Here is a 21,817-nt window from a genome sequence, read left to right on the forward strand (position 1 = left end):
TTGTAAAGCAGGAAATGGAGACTGCATCAAATGCACTTGGCAAGGTATCCAGACTGAGCTATTGAAAAATTAAGTCATCAACCAAATGTAAGTCAAAGAAATCTATAGAGAATGCAGGAAAGTTATCTATGTCTTTTAATCTTATCTAGCATTCCATTCCTTATCAAAAGCTATTTTTCCAGATACACATTCATGCAAATTTAATAAGTATCAAATCCTCAAAAAATTAATTTTCCTATCCCCACGAATAAAGTCAATCTATTGAGCTACCACTGAGTCTTAATGTGAATGGATTTTCTAAGGTCATGTATAGGATTAAAGTCCAATCCTGGTGCCTTATCATGGAATAGATTTAGTCCTGAGTTCCCGAAGGCTAGACCAGCTGTATATAAGCTCTGGACAATCCTACTAAGATGGGAAGGTTTTGAATCCAGGTCCAATGACAGACAGGTGGTCTAGGGACCATCCCAGCCAAGTTGGGATAGGCTTATTAAAAGTTGACAACAGGGTAATAAATTTTTCTGTCCAAATAACTTTTTGATACCTTCTACTAAGTCATAGAAGTGTTGTAATTATCTCCTGCGGCCAGAGTACTCACATTAATGAAAGCATAGGTTTCTTTTTCTTTTCTTTTCTTTTTTTTTTTTTGGTTAGTCAATGGGGTTAAGTGATTTGCTCAGGGTCACACAGCTAGTAAGTTTTGTGTCTGAGGCTGGACAAAGCACTGGCCATGGAGTCAGGAGGATCTGAATTCAAATCTGACCTCAGACACAACACTCACTAGCTGTGTGACTCTGGGCAAGTCACTTAACCCCGATTGCCTCAACAACAAAAAAAAAAAAAAAAAAAAAAGCTATACATCTCATGAAGTAACAGAAGCCTATATTAGCTTTTTCAGCAGCAATATTTGTAAGTCAGTAGAAAGAGCTAACCAATAGGCTATCAGCTTTATATATTTCATTAATGTCTCCACTAAAGTCGGACTCTGATACTTCAAACTGAGGGAGAGGTTCTCAAAGGCTACACCAGTGAGGCACAAGTTCTTTCAGATCCTACTAAAATGAACAGGCTTCAACTACAAGCCCATCAATGGACTTTCTGTATCTGTAATCTGAGGTCCGGCCAGCTAAGTTTGAAGAAGCTCATCACCAAAGAATTGGCCAGCTGATGATTTTTAAACTCACAGAAACTCATAAAGATGATCTACTAAGGCAAAAGTGTCAAACACAGAGATTCCAGAGTGGAATGGGAAAAGATTAAAATGTTAATTGGGAAATATTAAACAAAGTAAATAAAAATACAATTAAAGATAGATAATGTCAATATATGGTTTTCTAAGTCAATATGTGGCTTGCAGGGATCTTTGGTATGGACACATTTCTATAGGAATTTGACACCACTGTACTAAGGTATAAAGAGATAAGGATCTGTGTGAATATAGGGAGTATCCACAGGGATGACAACCCAGATTTTTTGGAGTATTCAACTAATCGAATGATATCTACCTGACATAACATTTAATTCAATTCTGCTATAAAACACTAAGTTCTTTCATGAGGACATATTTACTGTTAAAACAATGAAATAATTTGTTTGCCAAGAGAATTGAATGTTACCAAATTTCCTCCTTTTGCTCCATATTTTCTATGAAATGAAAAGATCACTGAATTTGAAATCAAGGGACCTGGCCTTGAATCCCACCGCTCTTACTTACTCTGTGACTCTGGGCAAATCATTTATCTAGGCTTCATTGCTCTCCTCTTTGTGACGATAGAGTTACAGCTCCAAGGTCTCTTCCAGGTCCAAATACTATAATGCTATGATCCCATATATGGGATGACTAACCTATATCTTGATGGACAGAAGCTGTGTGTCAGGGACCCAATTGTCTTCTTTCAGTCTCACCTGGGTTCAAATCCTAGCTCTGTGTGATTTATTATCTGTGTAACTTTGGCCATGTCATTTAACCTCTGAAAAGTGAGGGGACTGTACTAGCTGACTTCTGAGGTTAGTTCCTACTCAAATTTATGATCATAGGCTCTGTCCTATCCTCTGACCCATCCCACCAAACAACTTCCTCATGAAGCCAGATATTGCCTGTGCATTGGAAGATTAGGCATCTAAAAAGTTCAGAAAGGAAGGAGGTTGCCTGGGGTTCAGAAGAATATTGGATGAGCAGCAAGGAAAAACAGGTGGGCTAGGGGAAGCCGGACTAGAGGCAGAAAATGAATGAAGTAACAGAGAGATGGTCAGGAAAGATAGCATCATTCTTTCTCAGTGTGAGAAAACCAGGCAGCACTGGTCAAGCAAACTATTTTGATCAAGAAAAAAAGGTTAGTCATGCAAATCTGCCATGTGTAAATTCACGAGAAACTAATGGTTTGAACAAAAACCCAATATGGAGTGGTTGCAAAGAGTCTTGTCATGTGCACCCATCCTTTGGAATGAATTAATGTGGATGACTGGAGACAAACACTTCTGCTCCTCCCAGCTCTTCAAAACACTTCTGGAATTATAGAAGCAGAAAATTTTCAAGCTGAAAAAGACCTTGGAAATCAATCAACCAGCCCCCTCATTTTACCAAAGAAGAAAGTGAGGCTAGAAGGTCTTGCTCATTCATTTAACGCAAATTAATTAAGCACCTATTCTGTTCAAAACACAATACAGGGCATGGTAAGTGACTCACCAAAAGTGAGAGAGAAGCAGGGACTAGACTAGAATTCACTCCACCTGACTTCCAGCCCAGGGTTTTTCCTGATACCTCACTGCCTCAACATTCTATATGAATGATTTTAATTTATCTGCAATTACTAGTTTCAAAATCCAAAAAAAAAAAAAAGTTATACATCCTCCTGAAGAAAAGAACTTTTGTAGAGTGAAACAAGCAGAACCAAGAAAACGTTGTATACAGCAATAACAATAGCATTCGAAGATTAATTGTGAATGACTAAGCTATTCAGAGTAAAATGAATATTCAAATCAACTATGAAGAACTTATGAAGGAAAATGCTCCAGAGAAAGAACTGATATATTGAAATACGTATTATATGGTTCCACATATATATCTATACCAAATGTTGGCTTTCTCTAATGCAGAGTTGGGAGGGAAGGAAGAAAACAGCTCAAAACTCAAAATGTAACCAAAAGAAAATAAAGAAAATTTTAAAAAGAAAAGAACTTTAATGAATGCACCTTTCAGTTTAGTCATCTCTGCCTTCAGGAATTGCTACTTTTTTTCTTAATTGGACCTGTGATATCATTGTTATAAAGCACACCCCTCATCACTCTTACATCCCACCTCCTAAAGAATTTATTCTACACATACAGATCCCTGCTCTGCAACTTAAAGAGTCTTAGAAAGTTGCCTAGGTTATTGAAAAGTTAAGTAACTTGCTCAAGGTCACATGGTCAATATATCTCAAAGGCAGAACTGGAACCTATGCCTTCCTGCCTCCAAGCCAGTTCTCTATCCACCACACCAGGATGAAATGTTTATCAGTGATCCTTAAAAGAACAAAAAGGTATTTTTCTTAAGTGGATTTTTATGGAATACAAATTTTAAGGAAAACAAATTTGCTCAAATAATGTCCATTAATATGTTTACATACATTGAATACTTCGCCTGTCCCTCTTTTCTCTTTGACTTCAATTCTGGCTATCTTTCCAGCATAGAGCCATTAGGCCGTCATAAAGAGCAGTCTAGAAGTCATTTTCGGATGCATGACTCATGCTCTCCACTGAGCTTCTAGAATGTGTGCTCTTTGTAAGTGCACTAATTTGAACAGGCTTAAATTCATCATGAGGCCTAAACTGATTGTTTTCAGAAATGACTTGGCCTACCTCATCAAAAATATTACCTTCTCTCCCTGCAAAGGCCAGGACAGAAACATATTTGAAACAGTCTTTGTCACAGCTGACAAACTTACATAAAGCATAAAAGCCTCTCTCTTATGAAAAGTGTCCATTCCTAAATGATTTCAACCAAGCCTGCTGTTCTCAGTAATATCCTACATTTATTTTGTGCTGCCCAACCTGATTGGGGTTTTAGCACGTCATGATTTCAGTGAAAAGTTGTAAGAAAACATATGTATGTTCCTGAGAAATACTCTGATTGTTCTCATTCCATTTTTTGAGAGACTTCAGCACTCTTGTATAACCAGAGAAGGCAGGCCCAAGATTGTTCAACACAGCAAAAATGGGTTTTTCTTGCCAGTGATGGAAGAGATGTTCAAGCTTCCCAGTGGGAGGCACTATTGTCTGTCCCTGTACATGCATGGAAAAGATTGCCTAGGGCAGTTCTTAATCTTTCTTGTGTCATGGTTACTTTGGGTGGTTTGGTGAAATTGATATAAGCCCCTTCTCAGAATCAAATGTTTTTAAGTAATTGAAGGAAATGCTAATTTTCAGTTAAAGGTCAGTAAGAAAAAAAATGTTATTTCTTTTCCATCCAAGTTCATAAATCCCTTGAAATCTAGCCATAGACCCCCTGGGGCTCCATATCTCCCAGATTAAGAACCTCTAGCATAGAAGATCAGAAGCTTTGAGAAAACATTTTGAATTTTATCTGGGGAACACAAAATAAGGTATTTATCTCGGTATAAAGTATAAAGCTCTCTGAGATGCCATTGTATTACTCCACATGACCCAATCTGAATGTCTTATATGCCAGATATTTTACCCTTCCAAGTAAAGTGTAATATAATACATCTAAAAGCAAGATGGGGTCCAAATATACGCAGTGGAGACTGGAAATTCAGTACTGTGGCACCTAGAATAGTTTGTTTCTGCCTTAATATCTCCACCAATGAGAGGAAACAGATTTCAAGATTGTTTAGTGTTTGTTTTGTTTTTCAGAGATCTGGCACAATGGATAGTATTGGACCCAGAGTCAGGAAACCAATACTTACGGGTTATGTGTCCATGGACAAATCATTTCATTTCTCTAATCCTCAGTTAAGCACATGGTTGTTATGAGCCTCAAATAAGAAAAAGCATTTAGCAAGTGTCTAGCACATACTCAGTGCTTTCCTACCCACTGCTGCCTAAAGCCCTGGGCCTACTGCACCCCCAGGCTGAACCTCAGTGGGTAATGATAACCTATCTGAATTCATTCATCAATCAATAGCAAACTGCCAATCCATTATTCTCTCCCCATCCAGTGATTCTGAACCCTGGGCTGCCACCACTCCACTCCATTCTTGGTCCTCCACAGACCACTCCCTTATTCCTATTGCCCTCAACCAAACTCCCTCCTCAACTCCTTAACAAGACTGTCTGCACTCAATGCCTCTCTCCTTTTCATCATATCCTTTTCTCTCATTCTCTTCTTAACTCTCTGTAGTCTGACTTCCAAATGCATTATTCAACTGAAAATGCTCTCTCTAAAGTTACCCATGTCTTCATTGGCAAATCTAATGATCTTTTCTCAGTCTTCATCCTTCTTGTCCTCCTTGCAGCCTTTGATACTGTTGATCACTGTCTTTTCTTTCAGATACAACTCCGATCTAGGTTTTTGTGACACTGTTTTCACCTCCTTTCCAGGATCTTCATCCAGGTCCCCAAAGCTCTGTCCAGGGCCTTCTCTTTTGCCTCTATAACATAGAGGTTCCCAAACTTATTTGGCCTACTGCTCCCTTTAAAAAATTACTCAGCACCCCCATGGAAATCTACTTTCTTTAATAACCCTTTAACATTTCTTTAAAATTGTGTCATTTAAAAAAAATATAAAACATTTTTTTAAATTATGCATCTTAAATTTAATAATTTACAGTAAATTTGTGTTTTTTCTTGAATTGAATTTTTGATAATGCAATATTGTATCATATAACCATATAGTATCATATTGTTAACAAGTCGTTACATGCACATATTCCTGCCAATGCATGCTGGACTTCCCGTAATGCACAACATGCTTGCCTGCCAACACTTGCTTGCTAAGACGTGTTGGCAGACTTGGCCAATAATTGGTTATAACTTGCATTTTGTGTGTTTATTTGGAAAATAATGTTATCACTATGACTTTAACTCTGTTACACAACAGATGAAAAATGAAGGAGTGGTTTTTCAAAATTTTCTTATCTTTTCTTCTTTTCTTATGCTTCTACCACCCCTTTATCTTTACTCAATGTCCCCCAATTATACCCAAGGCTGCTACCACCCCCCTAGGTTGCCCCTCATGAATCAGTATAGCCCATTTTGGGAACCTCTGCCTCTATACTAGTTCACTTTGTGAACTCATTACCTCCCATGGACTCAACTATCATCTCAATACTGATGATTCTCAAATCTACTTATTCAACACTAACTTTTCTCCTGACCTCTGGTCTTCCATCTCCAACAGTCTACAGGATAACTCAAAATAAGATGTCTCTTAGACATCTTAAATTCAATATGTCCAAAAATGGACTCATTATCTTTGCCCTCAAACTCTCACTTCTTCCTCACTTTCTCACTACTGTCACCCAAGCCCACAACCCAGATGTCATCTTTGACTCTTCATACTATCTCCTCTCCCCTCCCCCACAATCAGTTGCTAAGTACTGTTGTTTCTGCTATCACATAAAGGAGAAAGGGAAAGTGGAATATGCATTTATGTAGTGCCTGCTATGTGCCACGCACTATGCTAAGTACTTTTTACAAATATTATCTCATTTGATCCTCACAACAACCCTGGGAGGTAGTTGTTATTATTACCTCCAAAGATTGAGGCAACTAGAGGTTAAGTGACTTACTCAAGATCAAACAGATAGTAAATAAGGCTGGATTTTAACTCAGGTCTTCCTGATTCCAGGCATAGTACTCTTATCCACTGTGTCATGAGCTGTCTTCATTACATCTCTTGTATATTCCCCTTTCTCTCTTCTGACAATGCTACCATCCTGGTACAGGCCCTCATCACCTCACACCTGGACTATTTCAATAGCCTGCTGGTTGTTCTCCCTACCTCAAATCTCTTTCCACTCTAGTCCATCCTCCATTCAGCTGTCGAATTGATCTTCCTGAAGTATGAGTCTGAGTACATTGCCTCCCTAATTCAAGCAACTCCAGTGTCTCCCTATTATCCCCAGGGTAAGATATAAAATCACCTATTAGATTATAAAGCCCTGTTTAATACGGCTCCTTGCTACCTTTCCTGTATTCTTACACCATATTTGCTTACTCTGTATCTACAATACAGTGACATTGGCTTCCTTGTGGTTCCCCAAATACAACAATACTCTCTCTCAGCTGAGCATTTTCATTAGTTGCCTTCCATATCTGGTATTCTCTCTGTCATCTCTACTTCCTGGCTTCCCTGGCTTCCTTCAAACCTCAGCTAAAGTCCTACCTTCTGCAAGAAACCTCTTCCAGTCCCCCTTAATGCTGGCACCTTTCCTCTGATCATTATCTCCCATTTAACTTGGGCCTCATGGTCCCCCGGATGGTAATATCAGAGGCAGAATTTGAGCCCTGGTCTTCTTGATTCCAGGTAAAGCACTCTATCCACTATGCCATATTGCCTCCCATGAAACTTGTACTCTTTCTGTTTCACAAGGTTCTTAGGCATATATGAGGTAATGTGAAGCTTATTTGAACTGTATAACACTTCTTGGAAATGTAAGTCACCTTTTCAAAAAACATTTGCATGGGCTTCTGGCCAATTACTATTCAGAAGCCCATGACAAGTGTTTTTTTGGAAAGGTGACTTACATTTCATCACTTCTTAAACAGGTATAACCACTGAATGGGCATTGCCTCAGTCAAAGTGAGGACTCAGAAAGACCTTAGCTTAAAAAGGCCAAACACAGGGGCAGTTAGGTGGCACAGTGGATAGAGCTCTGGCCTTGGAGTCAGGAGGACCTGAGTTTAAATCCAGCCTTAGACACTTGACACTTACTAACTGTGTGACCCTGAGCAAGTCACTTAACCTTGATTGCCTCACCAAAAAAGCGAAAAAAAAAAAAAGGCCAAGATCTCCACTGCGTCCTAGGCCATCTCCAGTGGTCCTGATCTGTATCTGCCCACTGGACCCAGGTGGCTCTGGAGGAGAAAGTAAGGCTGGTGACTTTGCATAGCCCTCCCTCACTTAAATTCAATTCACTTGCCAAGTCATGGTGTCAGCTTCCTGATATCATGGTCCTCTTTGAGAATAAAGGGCAAACCACAACCACAATCTCCCTTTATCCTGTAGAAATCACATTTGCTCATGGTTTATTTGCATGTTATCTCTACCATTAGACTGTGAGCTCCTTGAGAATAGAATTGTCTTTTTCCTTTCTTTGTATCCTCATCACTTAGCACTGTGCCTGGCACATAGTAAGTGCTTAATATATGCTAGTTAAGTGACTAACTGACGAAAATGTCAGTTATTATTTTGGAAGGTGGTTTGAGTGGTTTTTTTTCAAACTAAACTATTTAATACTGGTAAACTGTTTTAGGGCATTACATAGTAATTATAATATATAGTACTCTTGAAAGAGTACATCATAGTAAGTAAATGAATATTGAATTCCAAAAAGAGAGAGAAGTTATAAAATACAAGAACTCCATGAAAGAGATGACAATGTTTTAAAAGGAATTTGTGTGGTATGATATCATCCTCTGAAAAGCCATTCTATGTCCTCCCTGTAGTTCGCCACAATGCAACATTCAATGCAAGCAAAAAATAACCAGAATTAACATGTAAAGGTGTTTGCCCTGTCCCTTATATTTCCCAGCAGGTAAGCCTCTATTCAGGTAGATAGAACTATCCAATAGAGTGGCATCTTATTATGTCTCAGTATTAACCGTAACTTACTTGAGGCTGGAGAGGGGAATGGGATGTGGGCCATGCACTGGTATGTTGCTTCTACTTGGTTCCCAGACTCTCTGGCCTTTTCCTCCTGTTGGCTAGCTGTCGCAGATGTTCCCATTGGTTTTTCCCTGCCAACTGAAATAAAGATTTTTTTTTAAGGATGTCATCCACACAAAGTCACTTGTTTCTTCTCTGAGGCGCACCATATGTTCAACTACACACACTAAGATCTGCTATTGTCACCATTTCAATGCCTTGCCAAATCTTTTCCCTCCACATTGCATAGTTACCAGAAAGTGCCTTTTTATTCTTAGCAGCAGGCTGCACGTGGATGGTATTCCAATAAAATCCATTTGCTGCCTTGAGAATGCAAGTAACAGGGCAGCACTGCTGTAGGAATCAAATGACTTTTTCAAAATGTAATTTTCTTTTGGCTTCAAATGTTGCCTCCTCCAACCCCCTGGTGCTCTGCCTTCCCTAAAAGGGGACATTGACTGCAAAATGTCTTTCAAACAAAACTGCTTGTGGCCTTCTCAGAGAGATGACAGTGCAAAGCAAGGGGAAAATCTCTCCAATCTGAAAGAAAACACTCACTGCTTTACCTTTTTTTATTATTAAGAACTGTATTGTTTTGGCACCTCATACTGATAGCAAATATCTCTAATCAAGTTCAATTGCTTTTTTCTTTTAATGATATGTGCAATTATTCAAGATTTTCATGTATCTGGGGTTTTGTGGTGGGAGAGTTATTTTCTGAGATAAAGCAAGGGATTTGTTTTTTGTTTTTGTTTTTGTTTTTTAAGTGGTCGGGGCTCATATATCACCATTCTGTGATTGTCAGGTCTTTGGAGACCTCAACAGCTGTGAAATATCATATACGTGTCTGGTGCTACATAAATAATATATAACAAGAGCAGTTTCTTAATAGCCTGAATACAGTCAATAATTTAGAAATCAAGTATATGTCAACATGAGAGAGTAGAATAAATTCCATCCTAGGCTTCACAGGAATTAACGGTTTCTAATCGCATTTTTTGATGCAATGGACTATACAATCATGACTTCTTCAGAACTCCCCCCGACCATTATGTAAATTACCCTTTCTAAGATCAAAAAATGCATTTGCAAGTCAGTAATGGGCTTTAATTTGCCAGAATATGTAGAATCATTTTTCTTTTGGCTCCTATTCATTTATACTCCCGTGACTAGATTGTTTAGTCATTCATTGCTGTGATGACATCTTTTACACTGTTTCTCTTGTGCACTGATTTGTTGGTGATGCTTCACAGACTACTTATGCCCACCACTTGCCTCTCCTTTGCCTTTTAGGTGGACCTCAACTTTTAGTTCTGTACTATTTCATGACTTGATTGTTCATGTAGTGAGAGTGAAGGATAGCCAATGGGCAGTCCCATGCTCCATGGGTATCCTTGGGATATCAGAGAAGCTCAAGGAAGGTTCTGAGTATGATGGGTGGAGGATCTACACATATGAGAACTCAGAGAAGAAATTGCACAGAATGAGACAGCAAGGATGCAATGTGATCAACATCATTGGAAGGAGTAGCCATTATTAATGAGAACAGAGATCTACTAAAGTATCATAGCAAATATCATTAAGGCTAGTCTCATTCAGGAAGCATCACTATGAATAAACATGATTCTATAGGTACATACCCACCTTGTGACTGCTGCTGATTATCTTGACATTGTTGTAACATTGGGTTATTCATAGAGCCATGGCAATTGTGCTAAAAGCTATATTCTATGCCTCCTGGGACCTTGAATGTGCCAATATTGTATTATGTAATTAATACCTGCATTCTGGCTGTTTGGGAAATTATAATTCACAGGATAGTTTCACAGATTCTTATTCTTAAGCTCTGCCAACATAAAAGGTCTCAGAAAGGGAACAGTGATTAACCTGGAATCATGCATTCCATGAAACCTGGGTCAAGGTTTTTGTTGTTTTTCTTTTTTCCCATGAATTTCTGCCATTTGAATAGTAGACATCAATATAAAATGTTCTATTGCATAAATAGCTTAGAAGAGTGACTGATCTAAGCAGCTAGCCTTTAAAACTAAAGAGTATTATTGTCATCTCACAACAAAGTGATGAAAGCCAAGGGTCAAAAGGATTAAATATATGTTAGAAACCAGTAGAAAGGTATCTTAGTCAAGGGCCTACATGGTGTCTAGAATCGGGAAGGACACATCACGCAAAAATAATAACAATAATAATAATAACTGTTATTGTTGTTATTATTGTTATAACAATAATAGCTAGCATTTATATAATGCTTTAAGGTTTACAAAGTACTTTACCGATATTATCTCTTATTCTCACAACCATCCTGGAAAGTAGATGCTATTATTATCCCTATTTTATAGATAAAAAAACTAAGGTAGATAGAGGTTAAGTGACTTGCCCAAAATCACATAACTAATAATTGTTAGAGGCTAGAATTGAACTCAGGTCTTCATGACTCCAAGTCCAGTGTTCTAGCCATTGCACCATCTAATGGCTTACCAAAAAAAAAAAAAAAGTCAAGGTCACAAGAAGAAAGGTAACAAATCTAAGGGCTAAATAGGAAAGAACATTTTGAATTCAAAGTTATGAGTCAAGAGTTAGGGGACCAAAAATGCTTCAATTCCTGCAGGATCACTGATTTAATTGATATAGGGACTCCTTCCAACTATGCAAAATAAATCCTCTACAAGTTGGTAGAGTCTTCAAGAATCACCATGGCCAAAATGTTCATTATGTTGTGGCCAATTTGATAATATGCATCTTTTGTCCTTTGCTAGACTGGTCCTTAGATAACAGCTCATCACTGAACCAATATTCAAAGCCCTTCAACTAAGTAGTATCTGCCAGAGCTTATGCTCCTTTGGCATAACCTTCAAGATTGACCTCCATGTCATGATGAGATATCTGAGGAAGATGTTATTGGAGGGTATCAAAGCCAGCATAAAAGCCGAAGAACAACATAGTGAAGGAGTGGGCTATAACAAAGTGACTATTTGCTTCACTCAGAGAGAGAGAGAGAGAGAGAAATTCAGGAGGAACATGATAGCTGTCTTCAAGTATTTGAAGGCCCATCATGTGGAAGAAGCTTGTTCTATTTGGCCCTAAAAGACAGAACTAGAATCTATGGGTGGAATTACAAAGAGGAATATTTAGGCTCGGGAAAAACTGCCCAATAGGCTACCTTGAGGACATACTGAGCTTCCCCTCCTTGAAGATTTTCAAGGAGAGCTTGGAAGGGTTTGTTGTAATAAAGAGTCCTTAGGAGTATAGGTTGCAGTAGATGGCCACTGAGGTCCATTCTACATCTAAAAGTCTGTGATTCTTGTTAAGAGGCTAGTGGATACCCCTCTCCATCAGCAATCCTGATAATTATTAGTGCTAAGCTCTTTAGAGGCAGGACAGCCAGGCAAGGGGCTTGATCCCCAGCAGAGCCTAGTGAAACAATGCCTGTCCATTAACCTGATGGCAGAAACTGAGAACAAAGCTACGGCTAAATATCGACATCACGTATATGATTGCTACATCAGGTATGTCATTGTTTCCACTCATAGGAAGTCTGAGATCCATCCTTAAGGTAACAGTCTAATTAAGTTAGTCTTAAGTCAATTCTCATAAGTGATTATCGCCCATTTAGCAAGCAGACTAACTCAGACCAAATCTGACTGCCCAGAGATGCAATCAGACTATTGGAGACCCCTGAGGGGAACAGGGTGGGCAAGCACAAGGACAGGTACGTGTACAAAAGTATATGTTCCTTTCACCAGTATCCAAGATTCTGACCCAGTGAGGGGGAGGGGGGACCTTAAAAACAATTATCCAGGTGGAGAAGGAAGCTAGTGAAAAATAAGATCCCAGCTGGGCAATATATAAGCTTGATTTTAGGTTGTATTCTGGGATACAATTTGGTTAACAGACCCTTTACTCAGGCAGAGCAATCTGAAATTCTGTTTTTACTTGAGAATAGACAGTATTAGAATGGAAGAACTAGCCAACCATGACATTGCTGAAAGAACGGTGCAATTTCCTTCTCATGAGATCTTTAAAAATGGGATAGACTTTTATCTTTCATCAATTGTTTAAGGTTGAGAAGGCTTTCAAAGTAAAGGGGTGGGTTCAAATAATAGCTTAGAATCCAAAGGGTACAAGTAACTGTTGGTTTAATATTTCAGCTGAAAGAGTACAGGTACCTCAAAATACAAAGATTTCTTTACTTACTATAAGGATAAACCAGGACCCAGAGTGCTAAGCAGCTATGCTCTTCAGGGGTAATGTCTCACAACAGTTTCAAAATGACCAAAAACAAAAAATGAAGATTAAATTGGTTGGTCTTAATAATGATGTTTTTAATATACTTCAGTTTTAAAATTGTAAAACTCCTCTCAAGTTTGCCTTGCTTCACAAAGGTTGGAGATTAGGATATTGAGAGGTTTCAAAAGCATGTCATATATGTTATTGTTAAAGAAACTGAGATATTCAACCTAGGCAAGAAAAGACTTGTGGTGGGATAAGTTGGCTGTCTTCATATATCTGAAGGGTATGAGGGATAAGACTGCTAAGAGGGCAAAGCAAGAGCAGTGGATGGCAATTGCAGAAGGCATATTTTGACTTTGTAGAGCTTCTGAACAGTTAGAGCTGACCAGACCTGGAAGAGACAGTTTTGGAGCTAATGAGCTTGAAGTTTTATAGGGAAGTCATAAAGGAGAGTTCTTGCTAAGGTATGGGTTGTCTTAGATGGCCTCTGAGGTGCTTCCAACTCTGAAGTTTTGTGATTCTGTGACATACTCAATAGTATCAAGAACCAAAACAACAGATTCGCGGAATGACAGAACTTGAGAGCTGAAAGGGAGCTTTTAGAAGCCTTCTAGTTCAACCTATACATGAGAGGAATTGCTACTATAATGAGGGATCATCCAGCATCTGTTTGAAGACTTCTAACGACAGCAACCCAACAGATTAAAAAAGTATCAACCCTACTTTAGCAGTTATTAATTCTGCCCTTTGTTTTATACACAGTGTCAGCCACTAGTTTCTACACTTAGGGCACGCTGTGGTGCAAAGGGGACCCTTGGCTCTTGAAAGCAGCATTAACAAAGGACAAGCTCTGGCAGATCCTGCCATAATGGAAAGGTTTTGTGTATGGGCCAGGCAATGGGCCGAAAAAGAGCGATCCACAAACAAAGAGTGTAAGCTGCTTGGGAGCAAGGCATGTTTTATTTTTTACTTTGTATCTCCATAGCCTAGAACCATTTCTGGCACATAGGACATGCTTTATAAATGCTTATTGATTGACTTGCCTAAGTGAGTTTGAAGAGTGTCATCGGTAAAAAGAAGAGCCCTATGAGTAAAAGAAGATTGAATTGTTTTAGCCCCAGAAACTCTCAGACTATGTAGTAAGTTATAAAGTTATTAAGATCTGTATTGGTGGAGCGAGTACCCATGATGATGATATTACATATCCTTGAAGTATTGAAGCAACTATTAGCTTTAAAAAAAAAAAAAAACTCGGAGTTTCTACAGCACTAATACCTGAAAGGTAATTGCTGCCTTATGCATTTTTAAAAATTCGAACACCATAGTACATTGCTTGAATAAGAATGATATTACATTACACCAGAGCACCCAAAATTGCAATTTGCACAAAGGGCAATGGAAAGTTATAAAGTGGATATATGCAGACTGTATCTTATTACTGTTGACGACTGCAAGTAAGAAGATGCTGAAAACACATCACCAAGGACATGTATGACCAGATTAGGCAGCAAACTGGTCAAGAGTAGCAAAATTTAGAAAGTCTACATGTCGAATTGGTATCTACAAAATTTAGACAGGATCAGAGAATGGCAATGCCTTAGGTAAAATCCCTTTGTATGATTTATAGAAAGATATAGATTAGAATCATACAAAATGAAAGGATAGGTTGAAATCTACATCAATGGAGAGAGTACCTGAACCAAGGAGATCATTGATACACTGATGTAAATAATACACATAATTAATAACAAATGATTTGTGGGTCAAAATGTTCTACTGGAACTGATTAGTAAACTGACATTATACAGAGCAATAGGAGAGGGAAAAGTATTCACCTAATGCATTTTTAATATAAGCAAGCAAATTTGCATATACCCATAAGGCCACAGCTTGAAAAAATTCTTTTTATTTTAATACAAATTTAAAATAGGAGCTAAAGCACAGATGTTAATTCTTTCTGCCTACTCACGCTTATGGTCATCAGGGCTTTATGTCCTGTATGAAAGGATTCCTTGAATTATGGGAAAAGAAAGGAATCTTCTTTTTAACATCTCATGAGATACAGAAATACTTACATGCAATCATTCATATAAAGGTCCTAAAAAGAATACCTGATATGCTGTAGGTGCTAAAAGCATTTACTGTACTGGCCAAGTGTTCTCTTTTCACAGCCTAACACAATATAAATGTATTCATTGTAAATGGAATATATAGAACTAGCCTTATAAAAAATCCAGATAGTCCATCTGGACTTTTCCTAATCTTGAAATATAAGCTCATGAAGACAGAAGTGTCCATGTCCTTTTCCTAGGTAAATATCTAATTATTATATTCAGATGTCTGAGTAAGCCAGTTTTCCCAGAAAAAAAATATGGTCTAAAAAAATTGTGATGCACTGGAAAGGATTGAAGTCAGAGGACCTGGGTTTTAATCCTGGCTCTGACACGTATCACCTGTGCAATCAGGAGGAAAAGTCACTTAACTTTCATAGGCCTCAGAATCCTCATATGTAAAAATGAGGGTTTGGACTAGGTGACTTCTAAGGTCCTTTACACCACTAAATCTATGATCCCATAAACTAAAACTGAATAAAACAGTTGTATTATGCCTTCTACATACATAACAATTCAAACACACTGGCCCAAAATGAAACTGAATGGAGATACAGAGAAGCTAAGCAATTTGCCAAAGTGACTAAAAAATTACAATTGTATTAGCCTTGACCATAACTCCTTAGGGGTCTTCGAGTAGAAGCTGGACAACCACTTGTTGGGTATGTTATAGTGTTATATAGTTATAGTTGGGTATGTGATATTTAGTGAATGTGTTGGACTAGATCTTAACCTGTTCTAGGTTAGTTCTTAACAGGCTAACTAGGTTAGTTCTTGTGTGTGTGTGTGTGTGTGTGTGTGTAGAAATCAGAGTTCAAGTGACTTGCCCAGGGTCACGCAGCTAGTAAGCATCCAATGTCTGAGGAAGAATTTGAACTCAGATACTCCTGATTCCAGATTCGGTGCTCTATCTACTGAGCCACCTAATTGCCCCTTAGATGAATTCTTAACCTGTGATCAGTTAATTTATTTTTTAAAAAATATTTTGATAACTAAATATCAATATAACTAGCTTCCTTTGTAATTCCATGTATTTTATTTTGTGCTTTTAAAAACATTATTCTGAGAAGTCCATAGACTTCACCAGACTTTCAAAGGGGCCTATGACATAAAAAAGCTTAAGAACTCCTGCTCTATAAGGTCACTGCGGCCTACCTTCAGCTCCCAGATTCTGTGATTCTATGATGTCAGTCATCAAATAGTCTCTCAATTCCATCCAGGCTTGCAAAATATGAACCTTGAAAGGATGCCTGCCTCTCCCTTCTTGTATGTAATAACTCTATTAATCTGTGTAGATTTCATTCAAGGGTAGGAGGACTTTTGTCACTAGAGATGGGCAGCAGGAATACTCTCAATACAGGCTTTGAGCCTATCATGGAAAAAAGACCACTTGAGCCTTAGGAAACCAACTGGTGGCATATAACACAGACCTGCATGAGATTCAACTTGTTCATAGGTCAGATGAATACTTTAAGACATCAAATTCCTTTCTTGGGGGCAGCTAGGTGGCGCAGTGGATAGAGCACTGGCCCTGAAGTCAGGAGGACCTGAGTTCAAATCGGGCCTCAGACCAAACACTTGACATGTACTAGCTGTGTGACCTTGGGCAAGTCACTTAACCCCAATTGCCTCACAAAAGAAAAAGAAAATTCCTTTCTTATCTGGTTAACAATAGCAGGAATAGTCATTCTGTCTTCTTCCCACCTCCTTGTAGCTTCCTGAATGAGTTCAGGCTTGGTTGTTGGGTTTTTCCCCCCACTTTCTATTCCTATCCCCAGGAAACCAGATGACAAGGATTAACTGAGGAGAACATTTGCTAGAAAGCTGGACTCATCTCAGTGCTAAAAGGCTCACCCACACTCCAAACCTTCAGCTCTAAAATTGGAAGATGTGTTTGAGTTGGTGACAAGCTCACCCCGTCTTATAGCAAATTCATGTTTGTGAAAACAAAACAACAATTTTTTCTTATTTCCTTGGAAATTAAGTAACCTGATTGTATCATAAATTCTTACTATTCAGATTAATCAGAATAGAATCGTCAATCACAATTCTGATAGAAACATAGCTTTAAAAATGTTAGTCATTAAGAGGATTCTGATTCTCTTCTCAAAACAAATTAGTAATAATTTTTAAGTGTATTTGTTAAATGAGATAGACAGGACAGTCCAGGTTATATAACTAAGACTAGGGAGCATGAAATGTGCATGCCTCAATTATAATTCCTCCTCATTATAACCTCTTCCATGGTATCTATGTCTCAGAACTACATTATTTGGCCAGAGGCTGGGGATGAAACGAATTGTATACATTTCCTTGCCTGCCAAGGCAGGATATTGACTTAAAATATATTTCTCTCCCTATTTCCAAGTATTCTGTTATTCAATGAATTCCTGAAAGGGCAAGGGTAAATAAATGTAGAAAATAATCTTTTGAAGTCTACAGAAGAACCTTGTTTTGAAATATCAAACTTAAATTTCTTTTACGTGTTGTATACATAATGACTGTCTCCCAACTCCTCCAAATGGATATTTTAAAAATCCCTTAAATAATGAAAAAAAGAAATCTATTCACCCATTGCTCCACAAACTAAAAAGTCTATAAAGCTTATATTTCTATCCCCAGTACTTAGCACAGTGTCTGGCACATGTTGCTGTTGTTCAGTCATGTCCAATTCTTCGTGATTCCGTATGGGGTTTTCTTGGCAAAGATGATGGAGTGGTTTGCCATTTCCTTCTCCAGTGAATTAAGACAGAGGTTAAGTGACTTGCCCAAAGTCACACAGCTAGTGCGTATCTCAGGCCAGATTTGAACTCAGGGAGTCTTGACTCCAAGCCCAGTGCTCTATCCATTGATCCTTCTAGTTACCTCCACATAGTAAGTTATAAATAAATATTTTCTTATCTATTAATTGATTCATTTACATAGAAAAATCTTAAATTAAAATTGGAAATCTTTCCTGATACCCCATTCCCTGCCAACATCTCTTGTAACTTCAACAAGGTCAAATAAAAAGACCTGTTTAGGTGACAGGACACCTGGATTCAAAACCCACCTCTGTCACTTACTGTGTGATCTTGGACAAGTCATTTAATCTCTGTAATCTTCATCATATATTCTTCATCTATAAAATTAAAATTCAGACTAGATGCCCTCTGGTGTCTTACCCTCTTAAAAATTTAGGACTCATATTTCTCTACCTCCAATCTACATTTCAAGTACACTTAATTCAACAAGTACTGTACTAAGTGCCTATTTTGTGTTAGGCACTTTGCTAGGGGATACTAGGACAAAACCAAGTAATCTCTGTGCTTGAGGCACTTACGTTCCCCATTCCGCTTCACACAGTCCAGCCACATCTAGGAAACATCTCTAGAAAGAATCTGAAGTGCAGGCTCAGAAACTAAAGGAATTAGGGAAACAAGTAGTAATTTCATCTACGTATCTGATTCAAGGCTGGGAGTTTGGAATTTGATCTTGGGAAGTAAGATCCTTGAGAACAGAGATTAAGTAGAGCTTCATCCTTTGTTGATTAATTGATTGAAGTAAACAGCTAGATATGTTGATAGTGCTAAGCCACAGGATTTGGTTTTCTGGAGGATGGCTTAAAATACCTGAAGGATGGACTCCTTAGAAGTAGGGATTGTGGCACAGAGGATAGAATGCTGGGCCTGATGTCAAGAAGAACTGACTGAGTTCAAATCCAGCCTCAGATGCTTACTAGTTGTGTGACCCTGGGCAAGTCACTTAACCTTATTTGCCTCAGTTACCTCATCTGTAAAATGAGCTAGAGAAGGAAATGATAAACCACTCCAGTATCTTTGCCAAGAAAACCCCAAAATGGGATCAAGAAGTATCGTGCATGACTGAAAATGACTAAACAACATTCTTTGTACGTGAGTCTCCAGGACCTAACCCAGTACATAACACAGAATAGGTCCTTAATAAATGCTTATTTATTGATTGAAGCAAATAACTAGACGTATTAATGGTACTGAAACTAGGATTTGGTTTTCTAGGCTATGATATGATATCAAAATGAAATACTCTTATCTGGGAAAAGAGCCCTTTTCTGACAGATGGAAGAATGGAAAGACCATGTTTGCCCTGAGACCTTTTGGTCTTATCAAGAGGGTTTAAAATGTACTAGAGTGGGAAGGGGAAATTCCCTGACAAAGGTGAAATTGTATATCTGGAAGTCACCAAGGGTTTGGACAAAATCTCTTATATTGTTATAGAAAGAATGAAAAAAAATATGGTCTAGTCAAGGGTAGGGAACCTGCGGCCTAGAGGCCACATGGGACCCTCTAGGTTCTTGACTACGGCCCTTTGACTGAATCAAAACTTATTCTATGAAGTTTGTGTTCAGTCAAAGGGCCACCCTTGAGGATCTAAAGAGCCACATGTGGCCTCGTGGCCACAGGTTCCCCATCCCTGGTCTAGATGATAGCGTAGTTGGGAGAATCTATAACTGTGCTAAGAATTGTACACAGAGTGCTGATTTGTAGAGCAGTATCTAACTAGACAGGAGTGTCCCAAAGGCTGTTGTTAACTATGTCCTAGACCTCATTTTTATCAATAACTTGATAATTCAATCAATAAGGATTTATTAAATATCTACTATGTTCTAGGCACTGTGCCAGGCACAGGAGATAGAAAGAAAAAAATGAAACAATGCCTGCTCTCAAGGAATATATATTCTATTCCATGAGGGAGATAAGATGTTCATATATAGAAAATATACCACATGTATTGTTTTTTTAGGAAAGCACTAGCAGCTGGAGCATCAGGAAAAATCTTGTGTGGAAAGTGAAACTTAAGCTGAGCTTTGAAGAGAATTAGGATTCTAAGAGGTGGAGGTGAGGACAAAGGAAGTTCAAGGCCTAGCCAATGCAAAGGCATGGACATGGGACATGAGTGCCATGTTTGAAAACCGGCAAGGCCAGTTTGGCTGAACAGTGTACAAAGGGGAGAAATATATAAGTTTAGACAGGTCAGTTAGAATGTGGTTGTCAAGGGCTTTAACTGACAATGGTTATGATACAAAAGTGGGAGAGATAATAGATATCCACCAGCAATTTGAGATGGCCATTTCTCCAGAGGATAAGGCCTTTGCCCATGGTAGAAAACTTTTTTCAATTGTGTCTGACACTTTGTGACCCCATTCAGGGTGTTTTTTTGGCAAAGATATTGGAGTGGTTTGTCATTTCCTTATCTAGATCATTTTATAGATGTGGAAACTGAGGCAAACAGGATTAAGTGACTTAACCAGGGTCACAGAACTAGTATCTGAGGCCAGATTTGAATTTATGAGGACTGAGTCTTCCTGATTCCAAGCCCAGTGCTCCAGCCAAAGCACCACCTACTTGCCCTATTACACAAGATAGAGGCCAATAATCTTAATTCTTATCCAAATGTTGCTTTCTGCCCCAGGACCCCTTTAGCTCCCTTACTTTGTATCTTCAACATGATTCTTGACATTGCCAAACTAAATTCAGACTTCTAGAAACCTGTTGAACAATAACATTTATTCTAGTGGCAGTCAATCTGGATTAGGGAAGTCTCCCTCTGCATCATGGAAAACTCCACCCCACCCCAAAAACAGCCCGTGGGAGGTCCTTGCTCCCAGGTCCCTCAGGAAAGTTATAATCTGCTAGATAAATGAATTAGGATCCAATAATATTTTGAGAGCCTAACAACAAAACTAACATAAAATGTCATAGGGATAAGTGTAAAGTCCTATACTTTGGTTCAAAAAAATCAACTACTAATTATAGAATAGGGAAGATGTGAGCCCTACAAACAAGTTTAGTTATTTTAATTGATTTGTGAAATCACTGTATGCCAATGGTGCATTGTTAGAAAGAAAAAAGTGTGTGTATGTGCATGTGTGTGTGTGTGTGTGTGTGTGTGTGTGTGTGTGTGTGTGTGATTTTAGTCAATAATCAGTGGGTTGTTTTTTTTTTCTCCTCCGGATGCATACCAGAAAATAATTGGCATGTGCCAGAAAATCTAACAAAAATGTACATTTGGTGATACATCGTATATTTTAATCATGTAGCTAAAACAGAGCACGATTCAAAGTAAAATGCATGTTTCAGTACATTCAGACACATCTTCTTTTCTTTGAACTTGGTACAAAATACCTTATGTCTTCTTCCTCTACTTCCTGCTTTTATCAGTACTATTCTGCAGTAACTAGGCTCAAACTAGTATAGAGGGAGAAGTGAAGCGAAGCAAAGTGCAGAAGAGAACAGAACAGAACAGAACAGAAGAGAGAAGCCTAGACAGAGGCCTGGGAGACACCCAAGATTAGGGCATGACCTGGATGAGGATACAGGAAAGGGGCTGGGAAGGAGTGGTCAAATTGAAAGGAGAACCAGGAGAGAGTGGTACCCCAAAAACCCAAAGGGAAGAGAATAGCAAAGAGAAGAGCATGATCAACAGTGTTAAAATCTGCTGAGAGATCAAGAAAGATGAGGACTGAGAAAAAGCCATTAGATTTGGTCATTAAAGGGTCATTGGTAACTTTAGAAAGATTAGTTTCAGCTGAATGATGAGGTAGGAAGCCAGACTGTAGAGAGTTAATAAAAGAGTAAGAGGAAAAGTGGAAACATCTATTGTAGGGAGGCTTCTCAAGGAGCTTAGCCACAAA

The 21,817-nt window shown here is 38.4% G+C and overlaps 1 protein-coding gene across 1 annotated transcript in view; it reads right to left on the bottom strand.

The window, feature by feature from the left end:
* Positions 1–21,817, bottom strand: part of LOC114031725 (lipoxygenase homology domain-containing protein 1-like) — a gene marked incomplete at its 3' end in the record, with an annotated part of 576,714 nt that overhangs the window by 375,174 nt on the left and 179,723 nt on the right. The window contains exon 18 of the mRNA XM_027846874.1: positions 8,777–8,908. Coding sequence (XP_027702675.1) covers positions 8,777–8,908 — 132 coding nt within the window. The remainder of the gene's footprint in view (positions 1–8,776; positions 8,909–21,817) is intronic.

Source organism: Vombatus ursinus, unplaced genomic scaffold (genome assembly GCF_900497805.2).
Source record: "Vombatus ursinus unplaced genomic scaffold, bare-nosed wombat genome assembly UNPS02015255.1, whole genome shotgun sequence".
NCBI lineage: Eukaryota > Metazoa > Chordata > Mammalia > Diprotodontia > Vombatidae > Vombatus > Vombatus ursinus.